At 46.1% G+C, this 20,489-nt stretch overlaps 1 protein-coding gene across 3 annotated transcripts in view; it reads left to right on the forward strand.

Annotated features, from left to right (window-relative positions):
- The window catches only part of ndrg3a (ndrg family member 3a), a 71,360-nt gene that overhangs the window by 38,418 nt on the left and 12,453 nt on the right, over positions 1-20,489 (forward strand). For 2 of the 3 annotated variants that reach the window (XM_054747825.2, XM_054747828.2), the window contains exons 2-3: positions 8,186-8,269; positions 10,763-10,795. In XM_054747825.2, coding sequence (XP_054603800.2) covers positions 8,213-8,269; positions 10,763-10,795 — 90 coding nt within the window. In that variant the 5' untranslated portion in view covers positions 8,186-8,212. Of the gene's footprint in view, positions 1-8,185; positions 8,270-10,762; positions 10,796-16,801; positions 16,982-20,489 lie in introns of those variants that run through there. The other variant, XM_070549161.1, reaches the window with a different exon arrangement.

Consider the following 20,489-nt stretch of genomic DNA (forward strand, 5'->3'; position numbering starts at 1 on the left):
GTATAGTTTTCTTCTTAAGAAGGCAAATGATCATCTGAACCTGCATTTTCTGTGTATTCTAGTTTTTTGCTAGCTGTGCTGATCCAAACCAAAAACCTGAACAAAGCTGTAAGGAGCAAATGCCTTTTTACAGTAGAATATTAAAAACATGAAATCCAGTCCAATAGTGTAAACGTTACTAAAGCAGAATTGTGCTTTGTGGCAGTTTAACGGCAGCCTGTAACTCAGGCCTCAAGCATCACCACAGCAGAGTCGGGATGGTCACAGAGACGACTTGTCGCCACGTTCAGCTTCAACCGGGAGAGTCAAAGTGCAGCCGTGACAGTAATGATGACGTTAAGCAATTCTGAGGTCATGGTTTCCATGACGACAAACAAGGAAGGGCGCTAATTGAAGAGGCTCGGGGTCAGTGGCACACCTGGGCTCTGGGTCCTTCATCACGACGCGTGCTTAGACGTTCTGACGGCCTGAGGTGTGGGGAGGAGATGAATAGGCAAAAGAAAGGATGAAGATGAGGCAGGGAGGTAGAGATGTGCTCATGACTCACTCAGGGCCATCTGCTGACATGACAGGTACACTACTGGATGGATAAATACTACGTAGGTGTTGTTGCTGTAGATGTCACAAACTGTTCTCCTCTCCTGGTAAAGTCTTTTGTTAGAGTTAAAACCACACTGCTGCCACTAGCTGTAGTAAATCTGACCTTTACGACACACAAGGTCTTCCCCCAACATGATTGTTCATTCAGCTCAGCCTCCTTGCATGCTAGGAACTCTGCAGCTGAGCTGAGGCTCCTCTCAGCGCCACGCCGTATGGGTGGGATCCACCACCACAGAGCTGATGGTAGGAGGTCTTTCTGTCCCGCCTCCATCCTGCTACACATTCTTGTTGTGGTGAGAATGTGGGACAAACCCCTATGAGCTGCACGATCGGAATTCCCCCCCCAGTCATCTGGGACCACATTTGCCGCAGCGATCCAGATCTGCAGAGCTCCGCTGTCATATCAAACGCCTGTCAGGAGGTGAAGCTGTGAGTTCCATCACCACCCCTTCTTCTCGCCTCACATCTGTCCCATGGGTCTATCCCAGTTTAAAATAAACACCGGCTGCCAGCCTTGTTGCTATGGCAACAGCATTCAATGCTGAAAGATGGAGCAGACATGAGGTGAGAAGAAAACTGTGTGTGTGTGTGTGTGTGTGTGTGTGTGTGTGTGTGTGTGTGTGTGTGTATGTGTGTGTGTGTCTGTGTGTCTGTGTGTGTGTGTGTGTGTTAGCAGCAGATACCTGGCCACCCTGACCTTTACCTCCCATTAACCCGGTCACCAGCCTAACCAGCTCTGATTAAAGCTGTCTTTGCCCCGCTCCTGTTTCCCGTGGCAGCCTGAGGAAGTGTTGGATTTATTCGCCCAATACTCTCAATCTGCTCAGGCATGCAGAATAAGAATATTTGTTTTCCTTTTCCTTCTTCAGTTGTCTAAATATTGTTGCGTTTTACCCCTTGAGCTGGATTTGTCAGCAGGGATTGTTCCAGGCGTGTTTTCACGTCCCCCTCCTCAGTGTGCGCTACCCTTTCTCAGCAGTTTCGTGTTCGTGCAGGATTGTGCACACTTGTGCCCATCTGCTTGTTTTCATGCAGAATGTGATCTGTAGCCAGAGCGCGGTGACCCCTGACCTGATTATTCCACCAACAGGCAGATCATGGCTGCTGTGTTCCTGCTGGAAGTTGGCTCATCTCTACTGACCTTGGAAATTATCCGACACCAGCAGCTCAAGGTTGTTCAGGGCTGACTGACTCCGGAAGTGACTGTAGTCCTTCCTCTTATTTCCTGCTTCAATGTATAATTGCTCTAATAGAGATTCTGACTTGACCTCTAATAGTTTTGAAATTGTTGACCTTGAAGAGCAGCTTGATCCACCTTCATGTGCACCTGATAGCAGCGCCTTGGCACAGCCAGGTAATTCAACTCTACTTCCTGTCCTCGCCTCCTGCAGACAGGCAAGGCTGAGGAGGTAGCGTTTCGGCTGGTCTCAAGGAGAAAACGAACGAGCTTGGCTGTGCAGCTCTGATCCAGCGCGGTGTGTTTGTGGGCATGTTTACTCCCCTCCTGTGTGGGCCAGAGACCTCTCTGTCGCTGATCCCGGGATGGATCATTTCTAATCGTTTTACATGTGACGATTAAGGGATTTAATGTAACTGAGATAACAAACTGATGAAGTTTATTCCTTCCTACATTATAAACATGCATTTACAGCAGTAAGAGTTTCATACAGCTATCATAGACCCAGGATTGTGCTGATTCAGGCTTATGCCAGATTACTGATCAAACTGAGGTTTCTAAATTAAATCATTCACAAAGATGAGTTAGAGATGAACAAAATTGTAGAATGTTCTCTACTAATCATAACCTGTAATGAATGTAAGTGTGTAAAGCAGTGAACTTCAGCTGGCGGCCCATGGACCACATCCGGCCCGCCAGACCTCTCCACCCAGCCCCCACCCCGTTGGGTCCAAACGCACCCATTTGGGGGATTTGGAAGATTAGCAGCTAATTCATGTCTAATTGTTTACGTTCTCCAAACACAACTAAAACTACAATCCAAACAGTTTAGAGGTGAAACAGCCATTTAAATATTAATACTGTACATTAAGATACAATAATACTTTATTTTAGAAGATCATCTGGCCCTTCAGCCCTTGAACATATTTAGTTGAAGACCCCTGATGTAAAGCATGACTTGTTGATGACTTGTATTTTAGAGAATGCTGCAGAGAGCGCACCATGTGGCTTTTAGAGGAACTGCAGTCAGCAAAATGCACATTCCTGCGATGTTGTTGTGAGGATAAAAGAAATTAAAGGAAGAAGCGGCAGACGATGAGAAACTAATCTAGTTATAAAATAAAGATGTAAATAAACACGGCTTCTGTAATTGGAACAGTTCCACAGAGCTAGAGTACACACTTGTTTAGTTACTCATGAGAAGTGTTTGTCTTTAGTGATTTATTTGGTATAATTTTTTAACTGAAGTGTGGTGCAGTCTGGTGAATCACAGGTGTAGCCAAACCATGAAACTACATTTGCAGAAATGCTTCAAATGTATGATTTATGGATGAATGTGTTGCTCAGAAATGCACCACTGTCAAAAAGCTAAACACCTCAGGACCCATTACTGCCACCTAGTGGTCATGCTCGCAGCATGTTGCTACCAAGTACCAGAAGCGTTACTATGTATATTGTAACAGTCACTGCAGATTACCTCTTGGAGTCAGCCCTATTCAAGATGGCCGACAGCTAATCAACATTGGCACACACACTAAATGCTTCTGCGCGGTCTGTTTTACCGACTTCAATCTCATTTTTGATGTGAGTCAGTCATAACACTTCCTCCAAATGAGATTGTAGAATATCACGTTAAATTAGATATTTTAAAGGTGTGGTTCACTAGGAAAACATGTTTTAATGATTATTTCTGGTTATAATCTGCCACTCTTGAGTTTTTCATGCAGGCTGAACATGAAAATAGTCTCCTACAACTATCTCCTACACAGTGTTGGGAACGTTACTTTTAAAAAGTAATTATAGTTACTAATTACTTTGTCAAAAAGGTAACTCAGTTACTTACCGAGTTACGAGATTATAAAAGTAACTAATTACCATGAAAAATAACTACTTAGTTACTTTTTTCATTAAAGAATGCAAGAAAAATGGGTTCCCCATTTAATTAAACTTACTTAATTTACTATGAATTACTACAGTAGTGAAATATAAATGACTGACTGGAACATAATAAAATGTATGTTTTATAGTAACCTGAATAATTTAAATAAATAAGCACTTAACAGGAGGAACTACTAACAGGAACATTACACTAATCTAGACTATTAAAAGGTCACTGTGTGATATTTAACAAGACCCCAATCAGCTAAAATTTAAAATTGCTAATAGAAACACCTGTAAACTAGGGCTGCACAATATATCGAAAAATTATCGTCACCGGGATAACAGGACGTGCGATAGGCCCATCGCAAAGCACGTCAACAACAGCGATAAATGTTTGGTTCAACATTTCCATCCGTGTCATACATCAACTTTTTGTAAACCAGCTCTGTTTTTTACGCAGAAGTAATATTTGACCAATCAAATGTAGCCCTTCTGATATGCGGCCAATCGGATGGGTCCGTTCACGTAATACGCCCGCCCCCTACGTAGATCTTAGGATGGAAAGCAACATCTGAACTGAGTTAGCGGCGTCGTTCCCTTGTTCGTCTTGCTGGCTCAGAGCAACGAAAGCACTTTGTGCTGATGTTTCTGGAATCAGCGCTGCTTTCAAACGTGAACACGAGTCCGCTCGGTGTCGTTAAGCAGCTGATAATAACCGGGCTGACTCCGACACGTGCCAGTGAACCAACCCACCTTCATGTCGCTAGTGTTCCACCGGGTGGTGACGTTAGCCCCAGGCTCCGGTTAGCTTCCAGCTAAAAGGCTACAGCACTCTCCTCCCAGTCCCACCCTGCTAAAGAGGGCCTGGAAAAGTTCCCCCACACATCAAAGTGATTTTTCATTTATGAGCTTTTATAACCTTGTTAATCAGGAGAGTTGATTTGCTGCTGCACATAAACTGTCAGTCAGAAGCTCTGCTAGCCGGTTATCTTAGAGGAGCTAGTTCAATTTGTTAGCTTGTTATCAGAATCATAGTTGCAGTTTCAACATCTGAGCTGCTTTTTAAGATCTAGGTAAACTTGTTCAATTTGGGGTTAAAAACAAATGTTTTCACATATTTTCCATGTAGTTTTTTGCCAGTTCCTCTTCTGAAAGGTAGACAATTGTTTTTCCCTCAGAAAATCTTAATATTCTCCTAGTTTGGCCCAGCACAGTTCACTTCCCAATAGCAGCAACAGCCTTATATCATAACCACATAAGTGGAGAAAATGCTCAGTAGCAATGAGAGAATTTGCTGTTGCATTTAAGTGATGTTAACTACTATTTAACATGTAAACTTATTTTCTGATTTTTTCATTTATTCTAAAAACCCTGGTAAGGGATGTTTTTCTGTATTTGGAGCATCAGAAAAAGTTTTATGGTGGTGGTGATGTTTTAAAGTCACTGAGAAACTGCATGCATGCAGTTTGTTGTTTTGCTGCTAATACAGCAGCAGGTGCAGCTGCTAATACAGTAGCAGGTGCAGCTGCTAATACAGTAGCAGGTGCAGCTGCTAATACAGCAGCAGGTGCAGCTGCTAATACAGTAGCAGGTGCAGCTGCTAATACAGCAGCAGGTGCAGCTGCTAATACAGTAGCAGGTGCAGCTGCTAATACAGCAGCAGGTGCAGCTGCTAATACAGTAGCAGGTGCAGCTGCTAATACAGTAGCAGGTGCAGCTGCTAATACAGCAGCAGGTGCAGCTGCTAATACAGCAGCAGGTGCAGCTGCTAATACAGTAGCAGGTGCAGCTGCTAATACAGCAGCAGGTGCAGCTGCTAATACAGTAGCAGGTGCAGCTGCTAATACAGTAGCAGGTGCAGCTGCTAATACAGCAGCAGGTGCAGCTGCTAATACAGCAGCAGGTGCAGCTGCTAATACAGTAGCAGGTGCAGCTGCTAATACAGTAGCAGGTGCAGCTGCTAATACAGTTGCAGGTGCAGCTGCTAATACAGCAGCAGGTGCAGCTGCTAATACAGTAGCAGGTGCAGCTGCTAATACAGCAGCAGGTGCAGCTGCTAATACAGTTGCAGGTGCAGCTGCTAATACAGCAGCAGGTGCAGCTGCTAATACAGTAGCAGGTGCAGCTGCTAATACAGCAGCAGGTGCAGCTGCTAATACAGTTGCAGGTGCAGCTGCTAATACAGCAGCAGGTGCAGCTGCTAATACAGTAGCAGGTGCAGCTGCTAATACAGTAGCAGGTGCAGCTGCTAATACAGCAGCAGGTGCAGCTGCTAATACAGTTGCAGGTGCAGCTGCTAATACAGCAGCAGGTGCAGCTGCTAATACAGCAGCAGGTGCAGCTGCTAATACAGTAGCAGGTGCAGCTGCTAATACAGTAGCAGGTGCAGCTGCTTATACAGTTGCAGGTGCAGCTGCTAATACAGTAGCAGGTGCAGCTGCATATGTTTGCAATAAAAATGTTATGTTGTAATGGAATTCATGCATTAGTTTTTGTTTGCTTTGAACCCAGAGCAGACGTCACACGCCAGATGACATCAACACTGCATACTTTTGTATTTGTTCATTTATCTTGAGTAATATCAATATCGCAATATTAAGCTCTGTTACTGAATATCGCAGGTTTTCCTAATATCGTGCAGCCTTACTGTAAAGGTTCCTGAGCCTTTTGATGGTCTCTCAGTTTAGTTAAATTACAGAAATAAATGTAATTATGACAAGTATATAAATTTTTCCAGCTTCACATAATTGTGTGTTATTAGCAGCATTTCTGTTGCTGGTAATCTAGTAATGGTTAAATAAATAAATAAAATCCATTAAAATGACACTAGAAGAGGCACAAGCCTGATGGAGGACTTACATTTACTAATGTGGGTCAGACCCAACCACAGAAGAGCTGAAGCTGGGTGGTAAACACACACAGGTAGTTCTAATAACACCTGAGCTCCATGACGTCTGAGACTGACGCATCAGTGCTACAGCGGGACTAAAGACATGATCAGAAACAGGTTACAGCTGGATGATCTAGGAAGGTAGAAGATCAGGACGTCTGAGCGGTGAACAGGTGAGCGGACCTTCGGGGCATCCCGCTGTCAAGCTAAGAACGGCACGGCTGCAGATCCACACCTGCAGCCGTAGATATTCATCACGTCTTCCTCGTTCTTCACGGCCGTGATGCGCTTGGATGAACACATCTTCCTCTTTAGCTCCTGATCAGCTGATGATGACAGCTTCAACACACCGCGCTGCTTAACGCACGCATTTCCTTATCAGTAACAGAAACGACCGTTTTGTTAAAAGAAGACGTAATTAATTAGTTTGCTCGTTACTGAAATAAATATTTTTTTATTAACGCGGTTATTTTAAATGGCGTTATTCCCATCACTGCCCTGTTGGGTCTACAGCATGCAGTGACAGTGAGAACACTGAGGGTCTCCGCCCACCCGGCCAATCATCATCGTGTTTGTAAGTGTGTTACCGACACCTCTCTCCCTTGCTGCAGCTGAAGTGTGGCGGTCAGAAAGCCTCACACTGTTGCTCATCGTTCGACAAGCACATAGTAACGCACAACCTTCCGTCCCCAGTAACGGTAACAGCGTTGCAACAGTGGGAAAAGTAATTAGATTATTCCGTTACCTAAAAAAGAACGCTGTTAGTAACGCCGTTATACTTAAACAGCGTTACTCCCAACACTGCTCCTGCATTAGCTTGTGATAGAAAACAGACGGTGAAACTGTAGGATTAGAAGATCCTGACAGATCTCCGTCACACTGTCACTAACATTCATGGACTCACCCATCTTGACTCACGACGGGGAAGGCTGTTGCTGGTTTAGCGTCCAGGAAACCGCAGAGAATGTCTCTGCTAATAGAAGCTAATTGTTTGCGTTAGCGCTCCACCACACAGCAGAACTCCTCCAGGTTTGTGCATTTGTGGAGATAAAACATCAACGTTGCAGAGCAAACAGAGTCAGTGGTAGAGTCGTGCTGCTGTTAGCCAATCAAAGGACGGGTGTGCAAATATCAGGAAATAAGACTCCGTATCCTGTCGTCTAAAGCTACGTTCGCCTCTAGCTGAATTATCTGTGCTAAAACAGGCGCACCGGAGCTTTTATTCCCCAGAGATCATTTTCCAGGCACTCATTCCTACTACAGACCACTGCAGATGTTCTGATGACACGAGTGTCCCACACCTTTAACTTGAGAAGAGAAGAGTAAACTTCTGTTTTACCACAACAATGCTTGGCTAAATAACTAAATGTCTAATTCATGCCACTGCTTCAATGCAACATCTGCATATAATACATACACTAATACAACATAATAAATAAGAATTAGTTTAATTACTTGGATTCATTTTCACCAAACACAGAAACTTATGCAAACTGATCTGTCGGCCCAAATAATCACTCCCAGCTGGTTACATAAGGTCCAAACAGCGTTGTTGGGAGATGCAGGCTGTTGTTGCACGTGGACCTGACTGTGCGGTCGTCCCGCTGGAGAGTGATACGTTCTTATTGCTTTAACAGAGGGGTTCTTGGAGATCTGACAGGAAGATGGATGAGCTGCAGGATGTACAGCTGACTGAGATCAAGCCGCTGCTGACCAGTAAGGTGAGTTGTTGTGACATCATGTTAAGACCAGCTGCTGCACACATACAGATGTGCACCTGAGCGCACGTGGGCCAAGTCACACCATGGTGGATTCTGAAGGATGTTAGGCGTGCACACACTGCAGTCCTGGTCATCAAAGTGAATTATTCATAAATGCTGAACAGGCAAGGAAATATTACTGCACTAGTTGATGTAAGAAGGGTCTAAAAGGATGGAGGCGTGAGAGGAAATGAAGGAAATGGAAAATGAACAAAGAGATCAAAGGAGGAGCAGCAAGAACTTTAGTTTGATTTTTTTCAAATCTCAAGAGTCTGGATAAAAGACGGGCAGAATAAACAAACGCCTGGCTCAAAAAGCAGGATGTGAGGAGGATGAGCGTGACCGGTAAAAGCTACCATCCTCTTCTGGCGTCGTTCTCATGTGACCATCATCTCAATTATGACACAAAAACCACGACAGCCTGGGAGTTGGGACTGTTTCTGACGGTGTGAGCAGACAAGAGGCTGTTGTACCTCCAGACAACATCCAGCGTGATGCGGCTTTGTCCCTGTGTTGATCTGAATAAAGAGAAAATCCCCCTGGTGCTGCAGGATGAGGAGAGACATGATGGATTCAACACATCAGAAGACTGCTGCTGACCTCTCACCCCCCCTAGTGGCCATCTCGTCTGACACTGGCCTGAAAACAAAGTTAAACGCATTCACAAGGACGAGCATGTTGTTGGTGTAGTAATCACTTATGCTAACGTCTGTGGAGACGTGAACACCTGAGGGGTCAGATCAAACGGATCAGCTTTCATGCAAGAAAATGGGATTTATATAACCCATCTTAATCTGGGCTGTTACAAATGTACAAACTATAAAAATCTGGTCAGATTATTAAAGGATTAAATTGGGAAATGCCACAGTTCAGACACTGCTCAGAAGCCATCAGACCTGAATGAACTAGAGATGTTTTGTAAAGAAGAATGGTCCAAAATGCCTTCAGCCAGAAACCAGAATCTGATTGGAAGCTATAGGAAGCATTTAGAGGCTGTTATTTCTGCTAAAGGAGGATCTACTAGTTCATTTCTTTTTATTTATTCACCTGTCTAGTTTAGTTTAAACAGTTATGGCACACTTTCTATAAGCAACCCTGTAAACTTAGTTTCACTTCTCAGACATCACTGTGTGTGTCTCCTATATGATATATTTACTGTAACAACCAACGATTTATCAAATCATTAAGATTAACAAGGCCGTCGAAACTTTCGCATCCCACCGTGATGCAGACATCAGCAGCATGTTCTACAGTTGACGTCACTGCACAAGTGCTGGTGGGTGCTAATGCTAGACAAACCAGCCGCCTTTGCCAATAGCACAAACGGAGTGCTTGGACGTGGATGAAAGCAAAAATTCAAATGTTTATGCTCAAATAGTGATTGATGACTTTCCGTGCTCAACATTTTCTCTTAAGCTCTTTTTTTACTCTTCGGTTACTTTTGTCACTACTTTTTACAAACCGGCCGCCCTTTCGTCCACGCTTGGATGCTGTTTGGCCGAGACGTGCAGCTGGACCTCTTTGTTTACACCACCTGGCTCCTGGATGACTTCACATCTGAAACTGTTGCTAGTTTCAGCGTTACGTTCGACAAAAACAGATGAAGACCGTAGTCCTGAGTCGGAAAAGGGTAGAGTGCCTTCTCTAGGTCAGGGAGAGAGCTGAGCCAGAAGGCAGAGCTCTCGATTTACCGGTGGATCTACGTTTCTACCCTCACCTATGGTCATGAGCTTTGGGTAGTGACCGAAACAACGAGATCACGGATACAACCGGCTGAAATGAGTTTTCTCTGTAGAGTGCTTGGGCTCTCCCTTAGAGGTAGGGGGAGAAGTTCGGTCGTCCAGGAGGGGCTTGGAGGATCTGCTGCTCCTCCACACCGAGAAGAGCCAGTTGAGATGGTGCGGGCATCTAGTTCGGATGCCTCCCTGGTGAGGTTTTCCAAGCACATCCAACCGGGAGGAGACCTAAAAGGAAGACCCAGGGCACGCTGGGAATTCCTTGGGATTCCCTGCAAGAGCTGGCCCAAGTGGCTGGGGAGAGGGAAGTCTGGCCCTCCCTGCTTAGACTGCTGTTCCGGCGCCCCGACTCTGGATAAGCAGCTGAAAATGGGTGGATGGATGGATAAACCAGATGCACCTTGCTAAAACACATCTCACTTCCTGTCTGGCTCATATCATTTCTTTAAATTGACGATTTGCATGCTTTGGCTTGAAAGGTGGAAGCTTTCCAGAGCTCTACATCCAAATCCTGACCCACCGACACCTTTAGGTTCAGGATCAACAGCTGTCCAGCTGATCTCCATGGCTACAGATGAAGTGGAGGCCAGGGCATGACTCTGGTGCTGCATCAGCTGAATACACGTGTCTCATAAATTCAGTGTGAATTGTTAACGCCTAATTAATAACCAGGTGCCTCTGAGTGTGCTCTAACATTTGGTCTTTTTTTTTCCCATAGAATGCACGAAACTTTCAGGATTTTGACTGCCAGGTGAGTTCTGCCCCGTCCTACAGCTGAGCTTTGTGTCAGAGAAACGTTTTAAAGGAAAACTATAGAAAACGAGTGTTATTCTGCTCCACTTGTTCTCCTGCTTTTGAGTAACCATCTTTTCCTCGCGTGTGTCTGTGGTTCTGCTCTGGACTGGGAAAAGCAAATGTTCCCTTAGAACAGTGGTCCGCAAATGGCGGCCCGCGGGCCACATCCGGCCTGCGAGCCCTCTCTTTGTGGCCCCTAAACTCCGCGCTCATCCCCCACCCCCGACGGCCGACCGGGAGGTGTAGGATAGAGCTGAGGAAAATAATCTAATAAACACTGCGTGAGATGCGGGCATAAACGATTCTGCATCATAGAAGAGTACCATAATCAATCATAGTGGAGGAGCATCCACATCTGTCAGAGCGGGCGTTCTCCACATGTGGTACTGGAGAGAGAGTCAGAGTCTCTACTGTTTCTCCTGTGATGTCGGGAGAGCCGGTCTTGGGGCGGGGTCAGTGATGGCGGGTCCAGCGATCCAAACAGCAGCAGCACCCTATCCCCATCCCCCCTCCGGCCCTCTTGCTTCTGGGTCTTTTTTGAGAGTGGCTCTCGGACCATTATAATTGAGGACCCCGCCTTAGAGCGTGTTTGGCAGACACCATGGTGCAGCAAGTCAAACTCATATAATAATCCCTAACATGAATCTGGGGCAGGATTACACAACGTTCCTGTTTAAATCCTCCTGTTACAATCTACAGGAAAATCACTGGAAAACATGGATTTTTAGTCTTGGATGTCGACACCCCTGCGATTAAACTAGCTTTACTGAGGGAGTAAGGCGGCATATTTCCCACACAGATCATCAGGTTTAGGAGCTGAATGAAGATATGTTTATAAGTGATCATGTTGGGTTTGCCTGAGAGGGATCGGTGGGATTGAGCTACGTCTTTGTCTGAGGATCATGGCTGCAAAGGGTTAAAGCATCCCTCTGTCTATCTGCAGCCACGCCTGCTTCCTGCATCCCACCACTGCTAAATATAGCTGCTGCAGGCAGGGAGACGGAGGAAGCATGTTCACTGGAACGGATTATCTGCGGGATTATTAATATGCACACACACACACACACACACACACACACACACACACACACACACACACACACACACACACACACGATCTGACGCTCTTTCTCTCAGTGTGACATTTCATTCCAATCATGTTTTTGTCATTGGATTCAGGTCGAGCAACTGCTGAATGGTACCGAGGCGTTGCGTATGTGACCTTATTTCCTCAGCACCTCGTTTACCTCAGACAGGCCTAACTGGGAATGTTTTAACAGATTACATTAATAGATTAAAGTTTCTTTAAAGAAGAGCATTACACCTGACCCATCTCCTGATGGGATTTTAGTCTCAGTCCTACGTGCAAATGTTGGATAGTAGCAGCTGGTGTAAGTCCTCTTCAGTCTGAGAAAAGTCAGAATGACTCAGCCACACCGAATTCTACCAGGTTACCTGATTATCTGTAAAACCGTAGCTGCTCTTGTGTTTGCTGATTAACGCAGATGTGTGTGAGTTTCATTTAAGATCATCCCCAAGAGGTTTTCTTAACACACACACACACACACACAAGCAGAAACATTTAGTGGTGGGTATTAATAATCCTAATAAGCCTTTGATAAGTTGTTCCAATCAGCTGAACTCGGCTAACCCTGACCCCTGACCCCAACTTCTGACACGTTCTCCACATGTAAACATCCCTCAGTGAGGTAGGGGTCCTTGCTGCTTCATCATCACCTGAGCTCTGACTCCCCAGCAGCAGCTTCCCCCTACAGGTGGCCTGGCGGTACTGCAGCAGGGATGCTGCTGTGGCGCAGGAAGAGGTCGGTGCTGAAGGACCCCCAGCAATGTCCTGCTTATGCCACGGAGTGGAGAGAGGCGTGAGTCAGACTCCCACGAGACACTAAAGCAAACTCCAGAACATCAAGTTACCTCAGGGGCTAAAAAAGGCTGAATCAGCTGACTGAGCACTTAAAAATAGAACATGTACCTGATGTCTGTTTTAGTGTTCTACTTACTCAGCTGCCCGAGTATCATTTAATAACATTTAGACTCCGTTTTATCTGTAAGCATTTACTAATTCACCATAGCTCCGGGCTGTAACGGCCTCTAGAACATCAGATGTTTTTATTGTTCCCGATCTTGGAACCATTGTGTCATTCATTCATTCATTCATTCATTCATTCATTCATTCATTCATTCACTGCATCGTCAATCAGACATTTGACCTCACTGTTTAACTTTGTCCCAAGAATCCAGCGGAGGGCGCCATACGCATGTGTTGTAATCACTGAGCGTCATAAATGTCCCATAACCATGAATACGTTGTGAAGACTGCTCTGACCTGTCCTACAGCCCATTCAGCCTGGCTGTAGGAGACAGAGACGTCTCTGCAGGACAGAGCTCAATCAATCAATCAAAGCTTTATTTATAAAGCGCCTTCCGCAACCCTGTCAGGAAGCCCAAAGCGCTGAACATGGTACAGTTGTAAGTAATTATACTGAATAAATCAACAATAAAAGAAATTCAAATTACAAAATACAAATTACAAAATACAAAATGGAAATAACAAGATAGATGAAACATTCCGGTAAAATACAAATGTGTGAAACACAATTGGATTGAGTGTACCAATGAAAACTGTGGAATGGATTCAACATAATAGAGGGCCACAATCAAACATGTTCTGGAAACGCCAAGCGGAGGAGTTGTGTTTTTAGGTGATTCTTGAAGACTGGCAGAGAAGGGGACAGCCTAACTGAGGGTGGCAACTGGTTCCAGAGTAACGGTGCTAGGACTGAGAAAGCCCGGTCCCCACGGGTACGACACCTAGACCGAGGGACAGCGAGCAGGCCTTGGTCAGAGGAGCGCAGAGCGCGTGATGGGGAATGTTTGTTCAGGAGTGTGGCCAGATAGGGGGGAGCACTACCCTGGAAGAAATGATAAACAAAGACGAGTATTTTGAACTGTGAGCGATAGCAAACCGGAAGCCAGTGCAGGGAGGCCAGAACTGGACTGATGTGGTCCCGTTTCCTGGTCCCAGTCAGGAACCTGGCAGCGCTGTTCTGCACAACCTGTAGGCGACGCAATGTTGACTGACACAACCCTGCATATAGAGAGTTGCAGTAGTCAAGCCGAGAAATTACAAAGGCATGCAGTACCCGCTCCAGGTGGGCTCTCGACAGCATAGGCTTGATATGCGTTACAGGACTGCAGTGAGTTAATAAACATCCGGTGTTTGTGTTAGGATAGACTGAAATATCATTCAGAGAATTTATCGGGCCTAAACTTACCATTTTACACACACACGTGTATAGGCGTGTGTGTGTGTACACTGCTGGAAGAAAAGGAACACAAAAATCAAACATCCTAGATCTAAATGAATGAAACTCAAATAAAATACTTTGTTCCTTACATAGTTGAACGTGCTGACAGCAAAATCAGCAATTCGGATTAGGAGTCTCACTCTAAAGTGGAAAAACGCACCAGAGGCTGATCCATCTTTGATGTAATGTCCTTAAAACAAGTCGAGGTCAGGCTCTATAGCGTGTGTTTATGTTGTTTATTTATTTGGCAGACGCTTTTATCCAAATCGACTTACAATGTATAACCTATAGGGCATGTTGTGATCTGTGGGGGAAACCGGAGAACCCGGAGGAAACCCACGCATGCATGGGGAGAACACGCAACTCCACGCAGGAAGGCCGCAGCCGAGTTTCGAACCTGCAACCTTCGTGCTGCGAGGCAACAGTGTTAACCACTGCGCCACCATGCAGCCCACGTGTTGCCTCCACATGCCCGTATGACCTCACTACAACGCCTGGGCGTGCTCCTGGTGAGGTGGTGGATGGTCTCCTGAGGGATCTCCCCCCGGACCTGGACTAAAGCATCTGCCAACCCCTGGACGGTCTGTGGTGCAACATGGTGTTGTTGGACGGAGCGAGACATGACGTCCCAGATGTGCTCAGTTGGATTCAGGTTTGGGGAACGGGCGTGCTAGTCTATTGTATCAATGCCTAGGGCCAGCCGTGCCAGCATGTGGTCTCACAAGGGGTGAGGCTACCTCATGAGCACACGAAGGGCTGCATGCCCCCCCCCCCCCTCCCCAAAGAAATGCCACCCAACAGCATTACTGACCCACTGCCAAACCGGTCCTGGTTGGTGTTGGTCTGTAAGCAGAACCTCCTACCACCCTCGTGGAGTCTGTTCCTGACCGTTAGAGCAGACACATGCACGTTTGTGACCTGGAGGTCATTTAGCTGGGTCGTGGCAGTGCTCCTCCTGTTCCTTGCACAAAAGCAGAGATGTTGGTCCTGCTGCTGAGTTGTTGCTTTCCTACAGCCTCCTCCATGCCTCCTGATGTACCAGCCTTACTAGAATGTCTTGCTATCTGCCGGTTATTTCCACCTGTTGTCTATTCCATTTGCACAACAGGGTGTGAAACTGATTGTCAGCCAGTGTTGCTTCCTAAGTGGGCAGTTAGATTTCACAGAGATGTGATTGACTCGGAGTTGCATGGTGTTGTTTAAGTGTTCCCTTTATTGTTTGAGTAGTGTATTTACACAGGTAAACAAAACAGGACCCAAAAAGTCTGTGCATACAAGCTTGATCAATAATAATAATAATAATAACTATTAAATTCCTGGAGAATTTTTAAAGGGACCTGCCCACTGGCACAAGATAGTGGAAATGTCATAATGATGTTTAGGTGACGTTGGGTAAACAACCCAAAGTCAGGACATGCCACTCTTCCCACGGCCGAGACCGTTTTGGTGTAACATTTGTGGGGGTGCGCACTCCAAATCAAGAGATGTCCGGTGAAGTAGAGTAGTTGGCTGCACACGTACGTCGGTGTGTTACCTGGCTAGGCAGATTGACGCTTGCACACACCCACTGATGGATGAAGCACGGAGCCTCGGCTCTTATCTGGAGCTGGTAAGTCTTATGAGGCAGGACCAGTTCCTCGTGATGTTTAACAGGTTGTACATAAAAATACACATATCCTTTCACATGAAATTGGACACTTTTTCATGTGCCGTCAACGCCCTCTATGGGTCAGAGTCGTATAGGAAGGAAAAGCAGCAGTTTACAGCCAAACGTGCTGCTTCACTCACCGACCAATTAAAGCCCCTCCTGGTCCCAGAGTTCCCAGTGGCTCTGTGGCATTCCATTGGCTGAAACAGCAGCTTGTCTCAGGCAAAGTCGCGATGCCCTGCTGCTGGTAGCATGCAGAGGAGAGAGGCATGACGTGGATCAGATGACTTAAGCAGAAATTCCTGTGAGGGGGTGTGGGGTCATGGGGTGTGAAATAAGCAGCCTCTTGTGTTTTAATGCTCCTATTAAACATGGTGGTCAGAAGGCTGCTGTCACGCTGCAGCAGCAGCCTCGCTCCTGCATTTAGAGGTCATCAGGTGGTGCTGCTTGTCCTTCACACTGATGAGTTTAATTAGGAGGTTAAGGAGTGGGTTCTGCTGCTGGTACTGGGTAACCGGACTATATGGAGCCATTTTGCTGATGCAGAAACGGCCCAGAGGAAGCTGTCAAAGTCAGCCTCCTCCATCAAAACCAGCGTGACGTCAGCAGCCTGCCCATTTTCCTGGACTGCTTTTGCATCCTTTGCACCCCGTCACCCCACTCACTCCCACCCACCGCCCCATTCTCCTCCAAGCCCCACCCCCTCCCAGTACCCACCTGACCCTCTGCAATCCAATTGGATGCACCGGTGGCTGAATGCACGTACGCGCTGTGACTACCAAGCACAAACTGCAGTCTCACTCTCCTCCTCGTCCACTGCCTACTGTTTTGCTTCCTATCTCTCCTGCCTCTCCTCCACCCCCTCACTTCTCCTTCTCTCCTGCTGTTCAAGTTGTTCACCCGTTTTCTCCTTGCTCCTTCTGCTCCATCATTCTCCTGCACTGCTTTCTCTCTTCCTCTGCTGCTGCTCTGGCTGCCTCTCCCTACATCCCTCCCCTCCAACCAAAGCTCCCTCCCTTCTCCTCCTCCTCCTCCTGCTGCTTCTTGGAGCTCTTTAGAGCTGCCCTGCACAGGCTTGCACATAGAATAACACACTCCTCTGCTGTGTGGGTAAAACATGTCAACTGTTCTGGACCTGGAGCAGATTTCATGCACTGGGAATGAAGTGGTGAGTGGCTTCGCACACCTGGCTGGGTCTTTGCAGCAAGAAGGTTTTGCTTCAGATCAGGAGAGTTGTGGGGTTTGGTCTTAGGAGAGGCTGGCAGTAGCTTCTGGGTCGGTCCTGGCTTCTTCATGGTTCCTGTGTGTGTGCGTGCGTGCGTGTGTGTGTGTGTGTGTGCGTGTGCGTGCGTGCGTGTGTGTGTGTGTGTGTGCGCATTGCCTAAAGTTGAGCAGGGTGTGGTGATGTGTGTTAATCTGATTACAATGATCCCTAAACTCTGTGTTTCAGGTTATGTTTAGGTGTGTGTGTGTGTGTGTGTGTGTGCGTGTGCGTGTGTGTGTGTGTGTGTGTGCTGCTCTCGCTCTGACCAGCATTCATGCTCCGTGGGTTTTTTATTTAGCCATCAGTGAAAACAGGCAGAAAGGCGGGTCACCCACCCTGACACACACTGTGGCAACAACACATCAAAGCCAGTGGTGAGGTTGCTTCGCCTCCCTGCAGAGACCTTAATGTTGTAGTCTCAGTCCGCTGCTTGGATCACACATGCAAGCGCGCGCACACACTCACACACAGAGGTTTCTGGCAGAACGGGGCTGACACCGCCACAGGATATAATGGGACGTATGGATGTTTGCATGACTCAGTCATTTACCAGCCCTGCGCCTGATGCCTTTACTTGCAAGGCAAACATAAGGAAGGAGGGGTTTATAACACTGCAGGGCACAGGTGAGCATGACTCTGAGCTTTTTCAGTAACCAGAAAAAGGGTCGGCCCGTAAACATCCCAAAACTCCCGATAGCAGAGTCCTGCTGCAGCCTGTGAACACTTAGGTCTAAGTGTTTTAGAGGGAGAAGACATGATGCCAGGGCCCTGTCCTCCCTATCTAACCCGTTCATCTGTTTAACCCAGCTGCATAAATCCATGTCGAGGTTTTTCCACAGATCTGTCTGTGCCTTGGTCCACCAACATGCTGAGAGGAACAACTACAGCTTTCTAACCAGCTGTCCCTCATTATTCTCTGTCTTTGTTCCTGGATGTTGCAGCAAAAGTCATCAGGAATGAACACAGCGCGTCTCTTCTGTTGTCTTTGTCCCCATCACTGCCTTCATGCTCTGTTTCCTCTCATCTACCTGCAGACTCTCTTATCTCCTGATACACCTGTCCCATCTTCACTCCCATTTCTTCGCACAGATGTTTTCATTTCTTATCACCACGGAAGAGCTTGGTCCTGCTTTTCTAGTGCATGTTCTGTGCAGCACACAGTCTCCCACACTCCACAGAGAGCAGGGCAAAGCCTGTTCCTTACTTTTAAGAGTGTCCTTGACTTCATCTTTGCCTGAAAATGAAAATTATGCAGTGACAGAAGTGGAGAGAGAGTCAATTCTTGATGTGTAACGGGTTGTTTTGTCATCCCACCAAGCTGAGGTGGTTGGGTGTTTTATCATCGGAGGAAAGGCTCCAGGGCTTCCTGTCGGCTGCAGCTCTTCGTCAGGGTTTATCTAATCTCAGAAAGAGAAATAGCATCTAGTGAACTTGTAGATCCGTGTTTGACTCCCACTCAAATGAAAACATCTCATCCGAGCTTTTCAGCGCTCCACTGGTGTTGTCCATTTTAGACAGCAGACACAAATAATTACTGCTGCTGCGTCTCTGAGAATTAGCTTTTGTCTGACGGGAGGAGGTTGTGACACACGTCCGTCTCGTGGTGCTGGATAAGCATCGGGGAAAGTCAGGCTTGATCTCTATATTATTGATGACCAGCGGGCTTTCAGACGAGAGCTGGTGGACCACACCCGCTGGTCTGTGCACTCACAGATGTAACGTCGTGCACAATGCTGTTTGCTACATCCACGCTGACCTTGGAAAGTGTGTGTGGTCTTTATAAAATGATGATTCTGTGATTTGTAGTCAACAAAAACTGCTGAGGTTCTGATGTGCTATTTGTACTTCAATTTCGCATTTAGCTCCAAACAATCACAAAACAATCTAATACACAAAAATTGTGATTATGACAATGATTCTGTCACATTCTGCTCTTATTTTGTTACGCCTCCCTAATCAGGTGCACTTCCATCCCCTCTGAAGTCTAAACTCACACCTTTCATCTTGTGTTTTAAAAATAAGACCAAGGACAGATGGCAGAATGAGGGTCAAACATACAGGCAGCATACGATGCTTCGTAGGGCTGGACGATAATTCAATAGATCAATATTTCTATCGATAGACATGTGGTGCGATAGAAAAAAATGGGTAGATAAAACTTTGATTTAAAAAATATTCCTTTTTTCATTATAAACTTTTTTCCTGTCAGGTAGCAGCATACTAGACTCACTACTTACACCTAACCAATCAAAACCACAGACTTGGGCACGCTGCGTCACCAGGCCCTCTCCTCTCAAAACAGAGCATGAGGCAGCAAGATGTTGCAGCAAGAAGAGGCGGAGAAAAAGTAAAATGGCCATGACTGCACGTAAAATATATTTTAAACAGTATTTTTTTTATTTTTAAATAATTATCGGTCAATATAAAACATTTCTTTATCAATTTACTATTTATCTATTTTGTTCAGCCCTAATGCATAGCATAAAGTACTCCAAATATTTTGTTATATTTAAGTATAAACAGTCCAAGTTGATGCCAAAGCCATCTTTTTTTGCTCAGTTACAGTAACATCCTGTCCATGAAACCGATAGAGCGCTGTGATTGGCCCACCAAACCGATAGAGCGCTGTGATTGGCCCACCAAACCGATAGAGCGCTGTGATTGGCCCACCAAACCGATAGAGCGCTGTGATTGGCCCACCAATCCGATGGAGCGTTGTGATTGGCCCACCAAACCGATGGAGCGCTGTGATTGGCCCACCAAACCGATGGAGCGTTGTGATTGGCCCACTAAACCGATGGAGCGCTGTGATTGGCCCACCAAACCGATGGAGCGCTGTGATTGGCCCACCAAACCGATGGAGCGCTGTGATTGGCCCACCAAACCGATGGAGCGCTGTGATTGGCCCACCAAACCGATGGAGCGCTGTGATTGGCCCACCAAACCGATGGAGCGCTGTGATTGGCCAGCCACCAGACTGGCCAGGGCTGTGGAGGTTCCAATGTAGCGTGGCTAGACTGACTTGCAGAGCAAAATCATTTTTGCTTTGCCCACACTTTAAATTGTTTGTATCTACACTAGTGTTGAAATGTTACATTAATATGAATTTTCTATATTTTATTTCGTAAATGGGCTCGGACATTTTCCAGGAAATCCATCTTTAGCTAGTATTATAAAAGTTATCATGTTATCTTCATTTTGTTTTCAGAGATTTTAATAGAAGTTTTACTTCCTGCTAAATTAAATGTGTGCCTTTATGATTCATTCCCCTTGTTTGCGTCTTCTGACTGATCCGAAACTAACTTTAGTTGTGTCTTTAGCAGCAGCGTTGTCTGAGTGTTAATAATGTGGGACCTCCATGACAGAGACCGCTGCTATGAACCCTTTTTGAATTTGAATGAGACTCATTCAG

The sequence above is a fragment of the Nothobranchius furzeri genome, chromosome 3, assembly GCF_043380555.1.
Source record: "Nothobranchius furzeri strain GRZ-AD chromosome 3, NfurGRZ-RIMD1, whole genome shotgun sequence".
In the NCBI taxonomy this organism is placed as follows: domain Eukaryota; kingdom Metazoa; phylum Chordata; class Actinopteri; order Cyprinodontiformes; family Nothobranchiidae; genus Nothobranchius; species Nothobranchius furzeri.